The sequence below is a fragment of the Sesamum indicum genome, unplaced genomic scaffold (genome assembly GCF_000512975.1).
Source record: "Sesamum indicum cultivar Zhongzhi No. 13 unplaced genomic scaffold, S_indicum_v1.0 scaffold00121, whole genome shotgun sequence".
NCBI classification, from domain to species: domain Eukaryota; kingdom Viridiplantae; phylum Streptophyta; class Magnoliopsida; order Lamiales; family Pedaliaceae; genus Sesamum; species Sesamum indicum.
In genome coordinates, this window is record NW_011628050.1 from 415,277 (window position 1) to 436,406 (window position 21,130).

The 21,130-nt window shown below is 29.7% G+C and overlaps 1 protein-coding gene across 3 annotated transcripts; it reads right to left on the bottom strand.

The window, feature by feature from the left end:
* Window positions 1-10,327: 10,327 nt before the first annotated feature.
* On the bottom strand, window positions 10,328-15,688 carry LOC105179091. Of its 3 annotated transcripts, none has more exons than XR_849214.2 (5): window positions 15,289-15,688; window positions 15,035-15,194; window positions 14,508-14,620; window positions 13,814-13,897; window positions 10,328-11,182 (listed from the first exon to the last, which is right to left on the bottom strand). XR_849214.2 is itself a non-coding variant. In XM_011102688.2 (4 exons), the coding sequence occupies exons 1-4, from the start codon at window positions 15,248-15,250 to the stop codon at window positions 10,897-10,899; spliced, it is 699 nt and encodes a 232-aa protein (XP_011100990.1). In that variant the 5' UTR covers window positions 15,251-15,282; the 3' UTR covers window positions 10,328-10,896. The 3 variants fall into 3 exon arrangements, 1 of the variants encoding a protein (XP_011100990.1); XR_849215.2 differs by having other exon boundaries at window positions 15,035-15,205; XM_011102688.2 differs by lacking the exon at window positions 15,289-15,688 and having other exon boundaries at window positions 15,035-15,282.
* Window positions 15,689-21,130: the final 5,442 nt, after the last annotated feature.

Here is a 21,130-nt window from a genome sequence, read left to right on the forward strand (position 1 = left end):
ACTTGGGAGCTAAAAGCATTCAAGAGACTTCAATTCATTTTTTAAAGTTCTAAAATTAATTATATGAACAATTATACGTAAATTTCTTTTGATTGAAAAATTACATCTAGTACTCCTTGTGTTTATTTTTGTTTAACAAACAGATCCCTTAATTAAAATTTACTGAAATTTTTTATGTTAATAAAAACTTAAATAAAAATTTATATTACCCCAAATTGATAGAGACGGGCATTTCTATCATGAAAATTAATTTAATTTTTAAATAATAGAAATACCCTCAAAAGTGTTTTTGTAATTACCATAAGATAAAAGAGGTGTCAAAATAATATTTATGAGGGAATATTAACTTATTCGATTTAAACAAACCATTCTTGCCTTTACAAAAATACAGAAACCACTCCTTTTAAAATCCAAAAATGCCCTCAAGTCAAACGGTAGCCAAAGGGAATAAATACTATAACCCCACATATTTTTTCAATATTTATATCGATTTTTAATTGAATCTCTATACAATTTTGATAATAAAATATTAAATTATTCAATTAATATATTAATAAAAATTAATTATTTGGTTATTTTTAAAATATTATGGGAACGTATTCTTCATCTTCATATATATTACTTGGCCAATCCCTCTATCTTTTGGTAAATTAGTATTTCTGTCATAAAAATTAAGAAATTTGACCAAATGAACATAAGCATTTTGGAAATTTAAAGACTATTAGGAGTTGTATTTTAAAAGACAAGGGCGGTTTATATAAAATAATTATTTCTAAATATAATTTAACAACTAATAAAGATAATACAATTATATAATATCTTACAAGTTAAAACCACAATAATTAAATCAAAATTCAAATCAACATAAATTTAAAATTTAAATTAATAATGAAATTGGTAATAGTATAATAAATAATTAAATTTAAATCTAATGTATTAGATGTTGAACCCAAAAAGAGAGAATATATTTTTTAAGAATAAATTTATTAAACCACAAGTAAATAGATATAATTTGAATTTTTGAATGAATCTTTTATTATTTAATTTTTCAATAATACTTAATTCATGTTTTGCCCTTGTCATACTTCCTTGTACTGTATATGAATAAAATACTTTCATTTGTATGACTTGGCTGTATTTTCCATCACACACATTTATTTACATTAAAAGAAAAATCAAATTAAGTATTGTAAATAAAGAATATTAAAAAGAAAGTAACTGAAAACAATAAATAACCAAGATGAGAGTATATTCTTTTAAATAATTATGTTGAATACAATTCTTTTAGAAATAAATTTATGAAACGATAAGTAAATAACTAAAAAAAAGTTAAAATTCCGCTGCAAAAAAAAATATCAAATTTTTACATCTAATACGATCCCAAAATTTTGATTTTTATAGATGTGAACAATTTGTTTATTTTTCAGGGATGTAATAACAAGAAATACAGTTATTGAAGTTAAAATTACACTTATACGCCCATCAAAATTCTCGATTTACGCATTACCCCAGACGCAAACTTATAAAAGCATTAAATAAAGGATAAAACAAATTTTTTTTTTTGCTAACAACATTTATTGTTCAAATTCTAAACAAGAAATCAAGTGTAAAAAGTGAATCTTCAAAGAGGGTATAAATATAATAAATAAAAAGTAACAAAAAAAGAAAAAATCCCTACGCAACACAGATATTAAATTTAATTTAATTTTTAAATGATACTTGAGTGTTTTTGTAATTACCAAAAGGTAAAAGAAGTATCAAAGTAATATTTATGAGGAAATGTTAAATTATTTAGTTATTATATTAATAAAAATTAGGTTGCAAAATAGGAATAATTACGTCACCACCTATTGTCCCCTTGCCTTTTCAAAAATACAGAAAGCACTCCTAGCAGCTTTTAAAATAAAAAAAATGCTCCTATTAACACGATCAAACTTTAATTTAAAAAATTGCCCTCAAATAATTATCAAAAAGTAGAGGAAGTGCCAAAGTATATATAGGAATAAATACTATAACCCCACATATTTTTTCAATATTTATATTGATTTTTAATTGATTGTCTATACAATATTGATAATTAAAATGTTAAATTATTCAATTAATATATTAATAAATATTAATTATTAAGTTATTTTAATTTTTTAAATATTTAAACTCATGATCTAGTAATTAATTTTAAAAAAAATCTATGAAATCATATTCTTCATCCTTGTATAAATTACTTTGACAATTCCTCTACCTTTTGATAATTGCAGACGGGCATTTCTATTATTGAAAATTAAAAAATTTGACCAAATCATAAGCTTGGTTTTTTTTTTAAAAAACAAGGCAATGGCAATTTGTATAAGTACAATTATCATAAATAGAATTTAACAACTAATAAATATAATACAGTTATATAACATCTTAAAAGTACATCCAAATCAACAAAAATTTAAAATCCAAATACATAAATAATGAAATTGGTAATAGTATAATAAATAATTAAATTTTAAATCTAATATATTAGTCAATATTGAGATTATGTTGAACCCAAAAATTAAACAAAAGAGAATATACTTCTTTAAGAATAAATTTATAAAACCACAAGTAAATAAATACAATTTTAGTTGAATGAATCTCTTATTACTCTTGAAATAAATAATTAATAATTAGAATATATAAATTTAAAAGTACCAAGAAAAGGGATACAGTAATATTATATAAAGTGCTAACCTAAATCTGTCAAATTCCTTCATGCCCTCGGCATACTTGTACTATATATGAATAAAAAATTTCATTTGTTTGACTTGGTTGTATTTTCCATCTCGCAGATTTATTAACATAAAAAATTAATAAAATAAAGTATTGTAATTAAAGAACATTAAAAAGTAATTGAAAATGCGAGTTTTTTTTTTAAAATAATTATGTTCAATATAGAAATTAAACAAAAGAGAAAATATATTTTTTTAACTAACAAAAAGATGAATAATTTCAAAGACATGATCAATCGTCATACATAAAAGGCTATGATTTGACAAATTAATTTTAATTCTAACTATACTTTGATTTAGCTAATTAATTTTATCTAAAATAATTAAACACATAAATATAAGTGCAAATATCAAAATTTTAAGTATTAAAGTACATTTTTCATATCAGATAATTTTGAATGTATGTAAGTGAAAAACAATAATTTCAGCTTTTAAAATAGCAAAAAGACAAGAAAGTACAAACACTGACATACAAATCAAACATATTTTGTTAAGATGCTTCCTATCAATCAATTTAATATCTTTACAAATTATATTAAAAATAAAATTATTATACTTAAACCCCATTTTGAAAATACTAACTTATATTTTACCCCAAAAAATCTTTACTTACACTCCCCACTCAATTCACACATGACCCCTTTTTGTTTAAATTTGAACTGAAAATGCTAAATTATACTTTAATCCCAAAGAATTTTTCACAATTACACTTATACACCCTCCAAGATTCTCGGTTTACACATTACCCCTAACGTAAACTCATAAAAACATTAAATAAAGGATATTATTGCTAACAACAGCATTTTTCTTTAAAATCCTAACAAGAAATTAATTGTAAAAAATGAATCTTCAAAGAGGGTGTAAGTATAATAATTAGAAATTAACCCAAAAGAAAAAAAAAAATCCCTATGCAACACAGACATTAAATCAATAGTGTTTTTGAAATTACCAAAAGATAAAAGAGGTGTCAAGTAATAATTTAATTTTTAAACGACAGAAATCACCTCAAGAGTGTTTTTGTAATTACCTATGTCAAAATAATATTTATGAAAAAATATTAAATTATTTAGTTAATATATTAATAAAAATTAGTTACCAGGTTGTAAATTAAGATACCTCACCTATTGTCCTTTTACACAAACTTTAAAAAATACAGAAACTACTCCTAACAACCTTTAAAATCTAAAAATGCTCCTATTAACACGATCAAACTTTAATTTAAAAAAATGCCCTCAAGTAATTATCAAAAAGTAGAGGAAGTGTCAAATTATATATGGGAATGAATACCATGAGCCCACATATTTTTTCAATATTATAATAGTTACTATTGAAATATAATTAGACACAAATATTCTATTCAATTTATTTTTTTCTTAAAAGGTAATTGATAATTAATATATCAATAGATTTCAAAGTGTAGATTATTTATAAATAAAAAGATAAAAGAATAACAAATGAAATACACTGAATGTGTAATCAGAACTCGTCTACAAACAACAGTCAAAATCCTGCATACAACACAGAAGAGTTATGATGAAATGGATCCACATATTAGATAAAAACAGTCTCTTTCACCTCCATCATAAACTGTACTATTAATATGAATAACATAAGATATGAGATCTTTTGTGCAGATGCATTCCTAAATGAGATGACGCGAAGTATTGCCCAAATAAAAAGGCGAATAATACTATATATTAGCCTACATATGATAACGTTTTGACTATAAAATCGTGCATGAACCACAAACATAAAATACTAAGGCTAAAAGTTTCATGAATAACAAAACCTACTAAAGAATAAATATTATAATATCACCAATAAAAAATTGTCAATCTTCTTGTATTAGAAGTGCATGTGGCTCACAAAATTACAAATAAAATATGAGCATGCCTAGTTATTGATTATATATGTGAAAAATATCCACTTACTCACCTCCTCCACGAGGCAGGCACTATCATATTTCATAAGCATGTTGAAGGCACATACATTCACAAACTTGTGTAGCTTTTCATTTACCTATCACCTAATACTAAGAAAGCAACAACAACAAGATAAAACTGCAAATAAGAAATCTGTGCAGATAGAAGTAGAAACATGTTGACCCTCATAATAAAAAGCATAAAGGAGCCATCAATAAAATGAAAGGTTTACCTCTATTCTGCTACTCGATCCAGCACTGAGTAATGAACAATATTCTGATCAATTAAAATTAAGTAATTTATAACTATATTAAAACATAAATATCGTGAATGATAACCTAATACTCCTTTTAATAATAAATAAAAGTTTATCAAAAAACAAAGTGTTAATGGAAAAAGAAGCTTTTATAAGTTCCTTTAAAAGACATCTATAAAAGTGTCAAAAGACATTTATAACCTTAAGGACCACTTTAATAATAAATGAGAAATAGTTATAAAAGTACAGTATTACCCAAATAAAACTTTTGTAGTTCTAACTGAAAAGACTATTTAGTCATTCCACTTTCTATGTCAATTGAAACATAATAAGAAGGCAAATAATACTTAATATGCTTTATAAAAAAATACCCTATTAGCCTACATATGATAACGTTTGACTATAAAATCGTGCATGAACCACAAACATAAAATATTAAGGCTAAAAATTTCATAAATAACAAAACCTACTAAAGAATAAATATTATAAAATCACCAATAAAAAATTATCAATCTTCTTGTATTAGAAGTGCCTCTCAAAAATACAAATAAAATTTATTACAAGTAAATACAATAATGTAACCAATGGGTTGAACTTCCTTGGCTTCTGCTCAATAGGCTTTAAGCAAAACCAAAATGAATGGTAAGAAAATAACACAAAATAAATGAAAATTTCAATTTGTTGATTAATCCAATTAACATGAGAAAGAGAGATAACAAAACATTCTCACCGTGTAAAGTGAATCCTTGTTGACTGGCACCGGAACATTGTGTTCCCTCCTTCATTCAGCAAGTGTTTTCATTCCCTGGCAAGCTATGATATTCTCATCGTGTAAAGTGAATCCTTATTGACTGGAGCCCGAAGGTTTGCTTCCTCCTTCATTGAGCAACTATTTCATTCCCTGCCAAGTTTATCAGCAACTGTTTTCACTGGAAGGTTTTGTTCCCTCCTTCAGCAACTGTATTCATCAAGTCTTACCACATGGTTAAAATGCTGTTGTCAAAGGGTTGTAAAAGCGAGGAACTTCGACGTGAGTCCAAGCATGCAAGAGCACACTATCTACCAGACAAGCAGATTCAGTCTACAAGATAATATTGCTAAGTTTACATGTAATTTTAATTAATAAGGCATCTAGAAGAATGAAAGCATCAAAAAGTTATAATGTGAAAAAGATAGAAAAGACTCATACTTTTAAGAGTTTTACAATGTATGGGAGGAAGGAGGAAAAGATACTCTTTCTGGAACATTCTAGCATCCATAACACAATGTTCTCACAAAGGAAAAGGTTCTGTTCCCTCCTTCCATTCAGCAACTGGTTTCATTCCCTACGAAGTCTTAAGGACAATATTACCTAAATATAACTTTTGTAGATCTAACTGCAAAGACTCCAAACTCAAAACTCTTATCAGGTAAGGTTACAAACCTTACTCGTGTTTTAAACAAGTACCAAGAGAAAGTGACAAAAGAACAAAAGGCAACAAAGGTGGTCTTTTATTTAAGCGCAACATACAGCTTCCAATTTCCTTGTTAGATTTGTCGATGCCCTTCACTCTAGAAATTTCATGATCATCGAGCCACGGAAAATATTAGAATTAAAGCTACATAACTAATCAAAATATAGCATATTAGAAATTACTTAATGCTTAAACCAATAGGCAGAAACTGTACCAAAAGCACCGCAAAAGTAATTATGTGTATGTAAATTGGCACAGAACCTAAAAAACATGCCAATCACCAAATTTGGAAGATCAGAAACAGACAAAATTAACCAAATTACTGCCAATACCAAATATAAGAAATTCTTTTCTTAACTTCAAGCAAATATTAAATAATTTCTCCTTCAATGTCAAGGCAACATTAGCAGAGGCAATGTAAGTGAGCCAGAACAGAGAAGAATTAAGATTAATATAACCACACAAACAACTAATCGGGTCAAAGACTTTTTCTGACATCATAAATTACACTGAAACTTTGAAAGGCATCAACAGACAGTAATCATAAGATATTGACACTGAAATTGAATGCTAATGTTGTTCTTAGGTATATTTCTTCTATAGGAACATAATGTATTATTGATCTCCCCTTGTTAATCATGGCATGTAAAAGTATGTATGGACAATACACACACAAGGACTAACATATCATATAAACGAGCTAGTGATTGGGTGTGACATGCAAACTGTTACAAACATTCAAACAGAACTTCTTCAATCATCCAATAGAAACTGACAACACTACCACTGACTTTGGAAGCATCCAGAACCATCAACACAAGATGTGCTGATTTGGCAACTGCGATAACCTGAAACCATACTCAAGAAGTTCCTTTAAGGCATATAATATCCTCCAGAAGCCAAGTCAGTTTCACCAAGCATCACATCTAGTTTATCATCTATTATAGTCTAAACCTTTACCTTGGTACCACGCCCCTTTCCTTCAGATGCACCTTTATAACTCCAGGAACATCAAGGAGCTGTATTTTAGCATAATTGTGGTGAACAAGTTAGTGTGGTGAACTCATATGATGGGGCTTCTAAATGAGTTCCCGTCAACATAGTCAAAAGTGCTGATTTTCCAACACTGGAAAGTAATAATTGCAAAATATCTTCAGAACACCAATAACAATACCACATAAAAAGAATGATTTTACATGTCAATAACCTTAAAAGGAAAAATCCTTAATCCCAAGAACTGACCAAGAAACACATGGTAGCTAAAGAAATGACACTAGTACAAAATGAGAGAACAACCACGATCAACCAAAAGCCAATTAGTTAACTATTAGTTCGAAACAACCTCTGTTAGCAAAATCATGCGAACAAGATAAAATTCAGTCATTCTTTAGGATTCTAATTTTCTCGCTTTTTCCAACACATAATTCTTAAAGTAATGACAAGGCCAACCTGGGGAAGCCTATCAGGGGAACGCGTCCATGGCAACAATTGGTAACTTCAAAACCCTCCCAACTCTACTAGAACCCTAATTCATCATGGAAGAATTATCAGAATACAAAAGCACTTTAAAGGATTGAATTATTATAATTGAAAAGAATCTTGGAAGATGAATCTATTAGAATAATTTTCTATGCAAGCAACCATTCACATATTGACACAACAAGAAGAAATCAAAGAAGTTGCATACTTTTGGGGGCTCCAACAATTGCGTCCTCAGCTTTGCTATCTTAACCTTGAGCTGACCCAAATGATATTATGTATAATCAAACAAGTCACTATCATGATTATGCATCTTGCAGCATCGTATAGACGGTCAAATCCATCATACCTAAAGCTTAGCATACAATAGTCAAATCAAGAGCATAGTGTCTATCACATAAGTTTTCTAAGTTAAATGTCATTTTAATTAATAAGGCATATATCAAAATGAAACTATGAGAAAATCATGATGTAAAAAAGATAGAAAATATTTTTAAGAGTTTTACAATGTATTAGGGGAAAGGAGGAAAAGATACTCTTTTAGAACAACCTAGCATTCATTATCTTACATTCTCAGACTCTTTTCGGAACTACCTAATATCCTTACAAGGTTATATTTGGCTGAATATGTAACCAATGCACCAGAAGCTCAAGAATAGAGAGCAACAACAAAGTTTCAGCACATGGAACAAATTCAAAAAGTCGGGTAGCAAATGTGTAAGCTGATGAACAGAAACAATTCACATGCCAAAGTGCAGGAAAGTTACCTTTTGTCTTTATGCTGGGAAAACAGACTACAAAGTTCTCCATGAATTCACACATGCATTCCACTACGAGTTACAGAAGCCTAGTTTTTAAGAAGCCCACTCAGATTGCCATTCCCATGAAGCCTCTAGACTGTCAATTGAAAGATTTTAGCATATGCATTCCCAAAAATCGCACAGACATTTTTAACATATCATCCAAGCACATCAATCCCGGTTCTGTGATAAAGAAGACCATAACGGTTTCAATATTCTAATGTAATCCAATACAGTTCCTCTTTGTGCAGCGAATTTAAGAAATTAAGATTAACTCCACCTTACTGCTTCGCATGAATAAAATGCTATTACATGACGACTCCAGATTGACAAAACAGAGTAAAGTAGCATTTGATACGTGATGGCTTCTCTTGACCCCTTTAGAGAAACAAGTATTAGGAAGAGACAAAAGACAACAGACAACATTAAGTATAATTATAATTGACATGCTATCTCTGAACATTAGACAAAAAACAACTCAACAAAATAACACAAGAGCTGACTTTGAATCCTATAACTTCCAACTGTGATGTGTAAAAAAAGTATCACCTAAATTACACTCCATCTTTCAGAAACTTGGGGTATCTTAACATCACAAACCTACGCAACAAAATCCTTTCCAATAACTCGAAATAAGCATGAATAGAAGGTTAAAATATATTTTAATAGATTCCCGCACACCAAAACCATGCTTGCCCTCAAATATTTCTCAATCCAAATACACGAGTTATCCAAGTAGCAATTGTCAAATTTCCTTTTATTTCAGTCAAGTATATCCCATACACTAATATAACTTAATAGTTTAAGAAGAGATAGCAATACTGAGAAACAATCACTTGTAGCACAACATTCAACACACAATTATCCCATTGACTTTATCAAAATCAAATGAAACAAGTCTCAACACTCTCACAAGGGTGTCACTCTAATCACTCATAAAGTGTTTAAGAATTCGCGTGTCACTCTAATCACTCATAAAGTGTTTAAGAATTTGGGTTCCACTCAAATCAATACATAGTATGTCATTACCATAGGCTTGCTTGTGAATCAAATCTCCAGCACCAACAAAATGCAAATTAATGCATGAATCAAAGGGTCTTTGCATGGGTTGTAATGGGGCTTAGGACAAGGTGTGGTAAAAAATAGGTCGAATCGTAGCTTATCAATTCAAAGGACGATGTCAACCTAGTTGCTTATCCTTCAAAGCTCATTCTCCTTCAACTCGATTCAAGCGCTTTGAACAATCAAACTCCTTAAATTGTTTTGTTTTCTGTTTCTGAATCTCTTTCTTTTTCAGAATTTTTTCTTTTTTTCTTTTTTTTCTTCTTTTTTCTTTTTTTTTCCTTCTTCTTTTCTTCTTTTTTTTCTTCCTTTTTTTCTTCTTTTTTTTTCTTCTTTTTTTTTTCATTTCCTCTTTGCTCTTTTATTTCTTTTCCTTGGGGCTAGCAATGCGTCCCCAGTATACAACTTGAATCATTTAATTCACTCATTTTCATGTCATACAAGCAACCAAGCCAACATCATCCCATTGAATGGGTTCAAAAATCACATCAGGAGATAACCAAGAAGGGGATAATTCGGCTTATAACGTGGTTTAATCAAGAAAAGAAAAGCCAAGGCTCAAATGAAGTTTCTACGGTTGAATTCAAGGTAGGTTCTTTTCAGGTCAATGGGTTACTCCTAAGTGCCCTTATCACTTTCATACACCAATCTTAGAAGATTGTGGTCTCAAAATGTATTACACAAGCAAGTTCTAGAATGAAAATACTAAGTTTGATTCCCTCAATCAAAAGAAATGTAGAAGCACTATTTAAATGGAAGTGCTTTGGTTCAAAAGCTCACACAAAGGGCTTTTGTGTTGATTCTTGAACATCGTTCATTTGATGCAGTCAATGGAACACACTTCACACATTTTTTTTTAATATGCCACTAGTGCTAGTTTCTCCTACTTACCTCAACTTATACCAAAAAATTCTATTAATGTACGGGATATCACAAGACAACAATCTGAAAATTCAACAGCTACTGCGGGATAATTCACATATTTTTTTCAAGACACACTAATTTTCTTCACAAGTTTCGGTGTTCAATTAAAATTTTCAAAACCCAATTAAATATTTTCAATCCCCACACATCCATATTCCAACACATCAATTCAAATTTCAAACATTCAGATTTTCAACAACACAACCAATTTTGCAAGGATCGTTCTAAAATGACTATCCAACCACCTCACAAAAAATCAATAACTTCACAAGCAGAAGCACAACATACCTCCCCCACACCCAGCACATATATTGTCCTCAATGTATGCATGCAGACCCACAGAAATAAGGAAATGAAAAGTAAAAAGAAAGAAAACATGTTCCTGAAATGTGGGATGGTGTCAAGGTTTACTCGACAGAAGGTAGCGGAGGTGGAGGCAACAACGGGGGGGTGTGCTGGCTGAAGCCTTCCATTTGGGTGCGTTGTCCTTAGTCGAACCATGATAAAGAGCTGGGCTATGGGTGAACCACAACTGTGTATATATGAAATATATATTATTCACCAACTCCCGGAAGCAAAATCATAAAAAATTAATGTCATGCCTCATAAACATGTTGAAGGTGCAAATGTTCACCTACTTGTATAAACAAAATATAAAATGCAAACAAGATATCTGTGTAGAGAGAAGAACATAGTAGTTAATGGCGCGCGCCATGGCCAAAGGCGCAAGTCTCTCGCTATTCTCAGCCTGTGGCGCTGACCTTCGTCCATGGCAACACCTAGGCACCATTCTAGGCCTTTCTAGGTCTGGGCCCATCAAAATTTTATAAAACAAATTAAAAAAATAAGGAACAGGTACTGTTGCTTATTCCCTGTGCCGCCACCAAGTACGTTTTCTCTCTTTTTTCTTGTGTTGCTGCTACTTTCTCATGATACTTTTTGTTCTTCTTTTTGGATTCTCGTTTTCTTTTCAATTTTGTTATTTTTTTCTTTTCTTTTCTTCATAGACTTACTCTATTTTTCCTTTTCTTGTCTTTGATTCTGATATTATGTAATGTAACTATGTAGTCTATGTTCTTTAATTAAGTATTAATGTAAATTGAAATCATCATATATATATTATTTGTGTGTTGATCAAAGTATGCTATGGTTCAGTAATTAAACTATATGCTTAGTTTAGTATAGTATATAGAGTTACTACATATTCTTTAAATTTTAATTTCTGAAATTGCTCCTCTAATTTTTTAAAGGAAAAAAAATATAAGTATTATTTATTTATTTTAATTTCTTGGCATTGTTCTAGTCGAAATGGCGCACAACGCAGCTCCAGGAGCCCTTGGTGCCATTGTGCACCATGCACCATAAACTACTATGGAGAAGAAGAAACGTGCTGGCTATAATAACAAAATGCATATAGGTGCCATCAAAAAATTAAAAGGATTACATTGATTCTGATACTAGATCCAGCACTAAGTAATACATAGTATTTTGATCAATTAAAATCAAGTTATCTATATCTATATTATGCATAAAAACCGTGAATGACGACTTAATACTCTTTATAATAATAAATAAAAATTTATTGAAAAACAAAGCTTTAATAGAATAATGAACTATTTAATAATCCTAAACTCCTTTAATAGATCGAAGTGTGAAACAACATTTATACCCTCAAGGACTCTATTAGTAAATCATGATAAGACTTCAACAATACGTATAGTACCTTATTTGATTGCCTAATGTAAAATTTTAGTTTTAATCGAATTATATAAATCATTAATTTTAGATAAAATAGATAAGCATATACTATTCTCTACAAGTAAAATGAGAATGATCATGATTTTTTTTTAAATATGATAATGGAATTAAAAATTTTAAATTTATCAATCATTTGATTTAACCAAGATAATTTAGGTTGTGAACTGCATTTTAACCCCACATTGAACCTAAAACATAGTGAAAGGTTTAATTTAATATGTGGTGACAGAATTTAAATATAAGTTCAAATCTTATCCATTATTAAAAAAAAATACATAGAAGAATTTCTAACCATACATTGCAAGAATATTTACGTTAAAATAGACATAACATATTGCATACTTGTGGTTCATACACAACTTTAGAGTCAAACATTAACATTCTTGTGTAAAACACATCAGAAGCAGTTGACCACAGATACTGAGCCAGTCTGAAGCATAATAGCAAACTATATATAAATAATGTTCCTGCATCACTAATACAGTTACATGTAAACCAAGTTAACATGGTCCAGTCAAAGGTTAAGGTCCTGAACTAAAGAATGAAGACGACTATCAGTTCTCTTTTTCTAGTGTGATTTTGCTTATTTGTAAGTAGAGAATGCTGTGTTCCGTGGAAGAAAAATAGGAGTATGTATCAGAAATGAGTATTCCAGTTATAGCTAATACAAAACTTATCCCAATTCTTTCTTTCTTTTTTTGTTTTTTGTAATAGAATAACATACTGCATACTTGTGGTTTACACCATTTTAGAGCCAAAATTATCATACTCGTGTAAAATACATCTAGAAGCAGCTGACACCACAGATACCATGCCAGTATGAAGCATAATAGCAAACTATATGTAAATAATGTTCCTGCATCACTAATATAGTTACATGTAAACTAAGGTAACACTGTCCAGTCCAAGGTTAAGGTCCTGAACTAAAGAATGAAGACGACTCTCAGTCTGTTCTCTTTTTCTAGTGTGTTTTTGCATTATTTGTAAGTAGAGAATGTTGTGCTCTATGGAAGAAGAATAGGTGTATAGATTATGTTTCAGCAATGACTGTTCTAGTTATAGACAAATAAAAAATTATCCAATTTTTCTTTAGGCTGGATGCCAAAGATATGAATAATGCATTAAAAAATATATTGATGCAAGTAGCTACACTCTAACCAGAAAAAGGTGCCCAGAAATTTTAATTAGTTCCTTTAGTAGCCAAGAGTTGAGGAAAACAAGGAACAAAGAGTTAGGGAAAACAAAATATATGCCCAGAATTACTTCAATTAAGTCAAACTCCATATTGCTAATTCAAAGTGTGTGCCAACCTTGACATACAATAGTATATCTCAGTCTCTAAATAGTTAAACAAGTGCGCTACAACAGCACAAGAATTATATATTGTTGTAACTTGTAACATTACCTAGCTTTCAGATCCTCATTCACCCCTTTCAAGTCCTCTGCTTTCTCCTTAATCGCCCTTATGGATTGTTGAAATTCCAGGTTCCTACAGCCAAATGATCAGGATATTAATATGAGCTATTAAAGGAAAACAAAAAAAGGCATGCTAATGAGCTGGAAACAACAAAAGCTTATCACGTAAGAAAGTTGAACATAAGAAACCCAAATCAGAGAAAGGAACCACTTCAACAGTTAGAACACAATATTAATATAATATCAAATTTTTAGCTATGGTTAACCACATTGAAATGTTTATCCTAAGTCATATTAGTTGCCAGAGCATCAAAACCTTCTCTGAGTTCTGGAAAAAAGACTCAACATAACTGACAAAAGAGAGCGCTATTCACAGGTTAACCATTGTAATGTCCAACCAATCCCAGCATTATGTAAAACCCAGTATATCAATGCTAACTATTAGAACTTGAAAGGAGTGGAGGAAATATCTCGTCAACTAATGAGGACTTAAAAGAACTGACTAGAAGAATGCTCTTCACACATCAACAAGGGCGATAACTTGTCATAGCTTATGATTATTTATTTATTTTAAATGAATCATCGTATAAGATAACCAAGATTAAGCATTACATGCAGAAACTAATTCAAGTATGAACAAAAAACAACAGCAGAAATCGAGACTTCAATGTAAAAGAGAATACCTGTCGGCTTCACCTTTAATCTTCTTGAAGAACTCATCGAACACACTGAATTCACATATAAAGAAAACTCCATTGGGCAGAAGCATTTGCAGCCTGGGCAATCTACTGGAGATCTACAGAGAAACAATCAACATGTGAAAATTATTCTAGAAAGGGAAAGGAAAAGAGAAAGCAGAAGAAACACACACACATGTTGAGATGCTAATAATTGGTGACTGCTAAGAAGAAGGTGTTTGGAGGGGAATAAATCTCTGGCAGGTTTTCTGTTGGCCCACATCACAAATCACAACCTAGAGAGATTATAAAATATTTCTTGGAATTTATATATGAAAAGGAGTCACAATTTAGCTGTATCCATAGATTTAATGTGTCTGGACATATAAGATGTAAATCAATCTTAGAGGTGATACATTTAGGATCACACATAAAAGGGTTTTTAATTCGTTTCTTCCAGCAACATGGATCTTATACGAATTCAAACTCACTTCATCAGTAGAAAACAAGTGAGTGTGACTAGGGGGTTTTACCAGTGGGGTTTTCCTTTCTTGGATTTCTCTGCATTGAGCCCACCTGCTACCTCCGTTGTACCTCAGTCGTTGTTTTTTCCCCAACGGTGCTGCCTTGCGTAGGGGCAGAATCAGAGGCGGCGAATCTTGCACGCACTTCACCGTCTCTCCTTCATCGAGGCTGCAAAAACCCTTCAGATTTATTAGATTAGTGAAAGGAGATATCTCCACTTCCATTATCCGGAGTCATAAACCCATATCATGAAACCACTTACAGGCCCCCTTGTTCACATCACCCTCCGCCGCCGCTGGTACTCAACCCTAACCCTTCACTCTTTTTCTGCTGATCTCTCCCCCCTTATTCTTTCCTCTGTTTTTTGGGTGAGAATCGGAACATGAATAGAGGAAATGAAAAATGAAGGGGTGAGGCTTAAAACGTGGGATTGTGGATGGACGGTGGTTTTGGGTAAAATGGCCGGAAAGAGGACGATGATTTTTAGGGTTTTTACCTGTGGATTTTTTCTTTTTTGGATATCTTTAGTACAATTTCTTCCCAAGATTCTAAGAAATCATCGAAAAATCGCAAAAAAGGGAAGAAGAAAAGGAATTCGCATTGAGAAATATGAGAGAGAGAGAGAGACTTTGAGAAATATGGCAGAGAGAAATTTTTTGTGCTTCTTGTGTACGAAGATGATGATGACGATATACGCTGCAGTATCACTTGTATTCCCAAAGTGCCATTAGCCCCACCACCCCCCACTCTTTCTTTTATTAATTTCTTTTTCTAAAATATACAAACTCTCCATATTAATTTTTAATGTAAATCAACCTCAACCACATATGCCATCAAATGTCTTGAAACGATGCCATCAATCTGCTAATTTAAATAATATTTTAATTGATTGACAAATAGAACTACAAAAAACAACACTAATATATGTATGGCACACTCAAATGTGTGTGCACTATTAATTTAAATTTTAAAAATTAATTATTATTTAAAAAGTATATTAATTCGATAATTAATATAATGAGAAAATTTTGGAAAAAAAGAGAGAGAGAATAAAAAGTGACGTGGAAGTTGACAAGAGAGAGATGATAGAAATAAATCTATAACATGATAGTATTATTTTCTAAATTTATAGAGAGAATAGTTAACTCAACATGACATAATATTTTTAATTTTTCTTGAATACTTCCAATGAAGTTCCTAAGCAATAAATTATAAAAAAAAAAAAAAGTAAACAAATTTTCATAAAGTCTTGAATTAAAACTATCGAGAATAATACCAAAAAAGGAAAAACAATAAAAGATATCAAACACATTTTATATGTATTATTAACAAAATTGAAACAACATATTTGCAAATAATATATTTTTCTCCCTATTTTTGTTCACACCTAAAGTCTATAAATATGCAAAATGTTCTAAAATCAAATAAAATGAATAAGCGCTATCAGTCAACACAAATATTGAACATTGTCACCAATACGATGATTGACACTTATTGTATTATGTAGTGTATGAATATTTTTAGAATACACCACAGGTTTATTCTATTCATCGTGGAGTGATGAGATACTTTGTGAAATTTCATTATATTTTTTATGTCACATACATATATATTTATATATATGTAAAAAACTTGATTTTTATACCAATTAAATGATGACATATATGAAAAATAATATGAAAAAAACTGGTTCATTAAGTGTACCTCTCAACCAACATGGAAGGCCCGAGTCAACCACATATGCCACCAAATGTCTTAGAGCAATGCTAATTTACAATTTAGGGTTTACCCAAAATCTTGACATATTTTATGTAAGAATTATTTGTCGAATTCTACACAAATTAAGAATTAGTTTTATTTTTGTTTAAATATTTATTCTTTTGTATTTTTTTAAAAAACCTTTTTTTATATATATATTATAATTTTGTCCATTAAATTTTTTTATAATTTAATTTTTTGTTCTATTTTATATTTTTCATCTGTTTTGTTTTTATTTTGCAACTAAAAGGAATAAAACCATTTAGTGCTAACAGGTACAAGTATCATTTAATATTTTTTGATAGTTCTACTCAAACTATCATTTATTTTTTTATTTCTTTTTCAGCACTTCTCCCTTTATATGTTTTCTACACTTTATATATATATATATATATATATATATATATATATTATAGTTTCATCCACAAATATTTATTTTTATAGTTTAATTCTTTTTTTTCCCCAGATTTCTTCTCTTTTTGTTTTTGTTTATCAAACAAAAGGAATAAAATCATTTTATTTAATATTTATATATACGATTCTACTTAGTATGGTACTTAATTTTATTTTCATTTAAACTTTTATTTTTTTATCTTTTTATACACCTATTCTTTTAACATATTCTAGTTTCATCCATTATGTTTTTATTTTATGGTTTAATTTTGTTGTTCCTTTTCAAATTTAATTAAGATGATTTCATGTATGTGTAATTTGAGTTACTTTTTGAAAAAAAATTTATTCGTGAAAATCTTATTTTATGCCGATGAAAGTCCTTTTATTCTTTCATGTCCAGTGATATGTTGCTATATTTATGATTTAATTGAACTTAGTAATTTTATTTTTATTTGCACTTATTTTATTTTCTCATTTCATGATAATTTACACCTTTTTTTATTCAAATCGTGAAACGATATTGAGGTTTTAAAATTATTTTCTTAATCATCTATCTTTCTTTTTTATTTTTTTTTCCTTTTTTTCAATTGTCTGCCTTATAACTTATTAAAAGTGAGTTTCCATTCATTTTTGTATTTTATTTTTAGTATACATTTTGATGGAAGATAAAATATAACAAATAATATATTTAACTAATTTTTTATTTTTGTATATTTTTCTATAGAGTTGGACTTTCGTAAAATAAGTAATGTACATATTGAAAGAATCGGTATGGCCCGGGACTTGTTAATAATTCAATAGAAGCATGAAAATAAGCATATTTAAATTATTAGTATGAAAATCAATATATTTAAGTTCTAAACATGAAAATAAGCATATTTAAATTCTAAGTATGAAAATAAGCATATTTAATAGAATGTCATAATCTTATGAAAGTAATCCTCATAAAATACAAATTTTGGTTAGGAGAATATATTGTATGTGTAGGAAAATATCATTTTCGATAATAACCAAAATAGATTAGAAATTTAAAACTACTAATTTTACCTATTAAAAATGAAAAGGTTTATTTTACAGAAAAAATTTCTTTATTAAACAAAATATTATAAAATTTTTAATTAATATTTTTTTAAAAAAAGAAAAATTATATAACTGTACATAGTATGGGTTCTACACTATTATATATATATATATATACACATACATACACACTCACAATATATATATATATCTAAAAATATCATATATCATACATATTTCTAAAAATATATTTTTTAAATTTTGTACATAAATTATATATGTAAAATTAAATTTGGAGCGTTAATTTGTAAAGATATGACATTAACTGTAGATTTAAGTAAAATTTTATATAAATCATAAATTATGATAGATATAACACGAATTATTGTTTTTTGGAATTAGATCAACTGATTGAACATAGAGACAAAAATAAAAATAAAAAAACAAATAGCGCGAAACTCAAGGAGGTAAATTGCAATTTTTTTTCCATAAGGGGGTATTTTGCCATTTTCTGCTAACACGGAGGATAGATTGCAATTTGCCCCCATTGCCATCTATATAGCTTACAAGATCTGAAGAGCATGCAGAGATCACTAAGATAATTGGATCAAGAACATCTCAGTTTTCTCAACAAACCATGCCTCCTTGTAATAGTGTGATGTTTTATTAGGAGGAAAAGATGATGGTGAAGTAAAACTCAATGTATATGAAACCTCTCCAGAGTCCAATTTTGTTTCCGTCAGAAATTGAGGGAAAAAGTGAAAGTATAAGACCAAAAAGATAAAAAAGTACAGTTTTTATTTTTATTTACTGTATTACCCATATATATCTATATATATAATTTTTCTCAAATTCTTTTCTCCTTTCCGCTGATTATACTGAACATAATTGCTAAAGAACAGATAATAAAATTGTTGGATATGCGTGCCTTCTTTGCATCGCCTTCTTCAATGTATCTGGAGATGATATATAAAGTTTTTTTTTGTACCAACAAAAGTTTTGATATTAGATGAAAATATTGTTAGTAATTTTTATTATGTTTAAAATTAAACAGTTTAGAATAAATGAACAATACTCATTTTGATAAATATTGTTATTAATAAAAAATATTATTGCTTATTTGATAAATATTTTCATTAATAAGGTCTATAAATTTTTTATGTACTAAAATTATATTAGTATAATATTAGTTTATTTATTTTCTATTACAAAATGAAGAGAAGGGTTATTCAGTAAAATTACAAAAATTAGTCTTTTCTTCTAAATCTATTTTCCTCGTACCAAACAAAGAGAAGTGTTTAAGATTTACTCCCCTTCTAATCATACCATTCAATTTGAAGGAAAACCCTTATTCTTTCTCTCCTCCTCACCCTTTCACTTTTCTTTTCCTCCCATTTGAACCAAACGAACCCTAAAGCTAAAAAGCATCATCAGACCATCTGTGTTGCATATTAAATTAATTTCTATAGCTAACTATAAACAAGCATGATTCATACATCCAATTTTGGGAGTGTTACGATGGTCAATCATCTACTTCATCTAGCTTAGAGATAATCATACATTGGTTGGGCAGACGAGCACGAGCATAATAAAACATGCAGTCAAATAAAAACCAATCGCAAACTCAATCAACTGTTTCACTTTCTTTTAAAAGCAGGATGGATAATTCCACTGGACGACTCTAACTTATCAATCCTACCCATATATTCTTTCATCCTATTCAAGGTAACAGGTAGTGCAGAAGCATTACTTGAAATCTTCTATTTGAGGGGTCGTATTTTCTCAGCTTCCTCTGGGCCGTCTGTTGCTGACAAGCCCATGTTCTTCCTCGCCGGACCTACATAAGCAAGAGACAACTTGAGCTCTAAAGCATAGAGAAGTTGATGAGAAGAGAGAAAGCCAATAATTAAATGAGGCAGATCAAAATATTTATTTGGGATGAATTAAGATTCAAAAAAACAACACAACATACATAAAATGAAATCTTCAATAAGGAAAAGGAGATACATCACAAAAAACATGGACAAAATAGAAATTTACGTAGAGTTTCCTACTTGGTTTTTAAGGGAAAACTTCAAAAACAGGTGCCAGTTGAAGTGCAAGATAGACAAAAAAAAAAAACCCTTAAAATTAAGGTAAACAAGTAGAATTATACTACACAAAACATAAGATTTGTACTCAAATTCAAGGCATTTGGACAATGCAACAAAAGAAACATAATTTCTCCATTTATTTCTTAATTTCCACACGTAAAAATCCCACATGTCATAGGGTAAAAACATATTGTTTCAATTATGTGAGGAAAAAAAAATTAGGCCATTTGTTCAGTAAGAACCTAGGCTGACACCAGCTTCCGAATCCGACCCAGGAGGCATTGGGGTTTCCTGTTCGGCCACTTCATTGACCAAATGGGTGGGTAAAATGGGTCTTTGAAAGGCGAGACGAGAGGAGAGAGTGGAGGTAAGTCGAACCGGCAGAGTGGTCCGGTACTCCAGTACTTTTTGAGCCATTTGCTTTACTTCTTCTTCTAGCTTTATCACCTCTTCCTCTTCTGCAGCTTCTTGGAGGTCTACCGCATCATTGTTTTGGAGTAGCGATGACATTAGAGCTTTGAGGTCAAATTTGGTTGCTTGTGCCTGAATATTGGTGGACAGAGAGGGAGCGAACTTGGGACCAAGGTTTGTAGAAATTTTGAAATGGAAAGGGATCTGTTTTGTGATTTTGTGAGCAAAATTGGTACTTCTTGATAGAACATCGTATCGAAATAAATTCAATTTCGATGACTGTGCATAACTTTTTGGTCCTCAAATATCATTACTAATGCGAATTTGATTATCAAATAATTTAAGGATGTGATTTTAATCCTCAAACTTTAATTTTTTTGATACTATTGGTCTTTCTATTAACTTTTTCGTTAAATTTAACGAAAATTT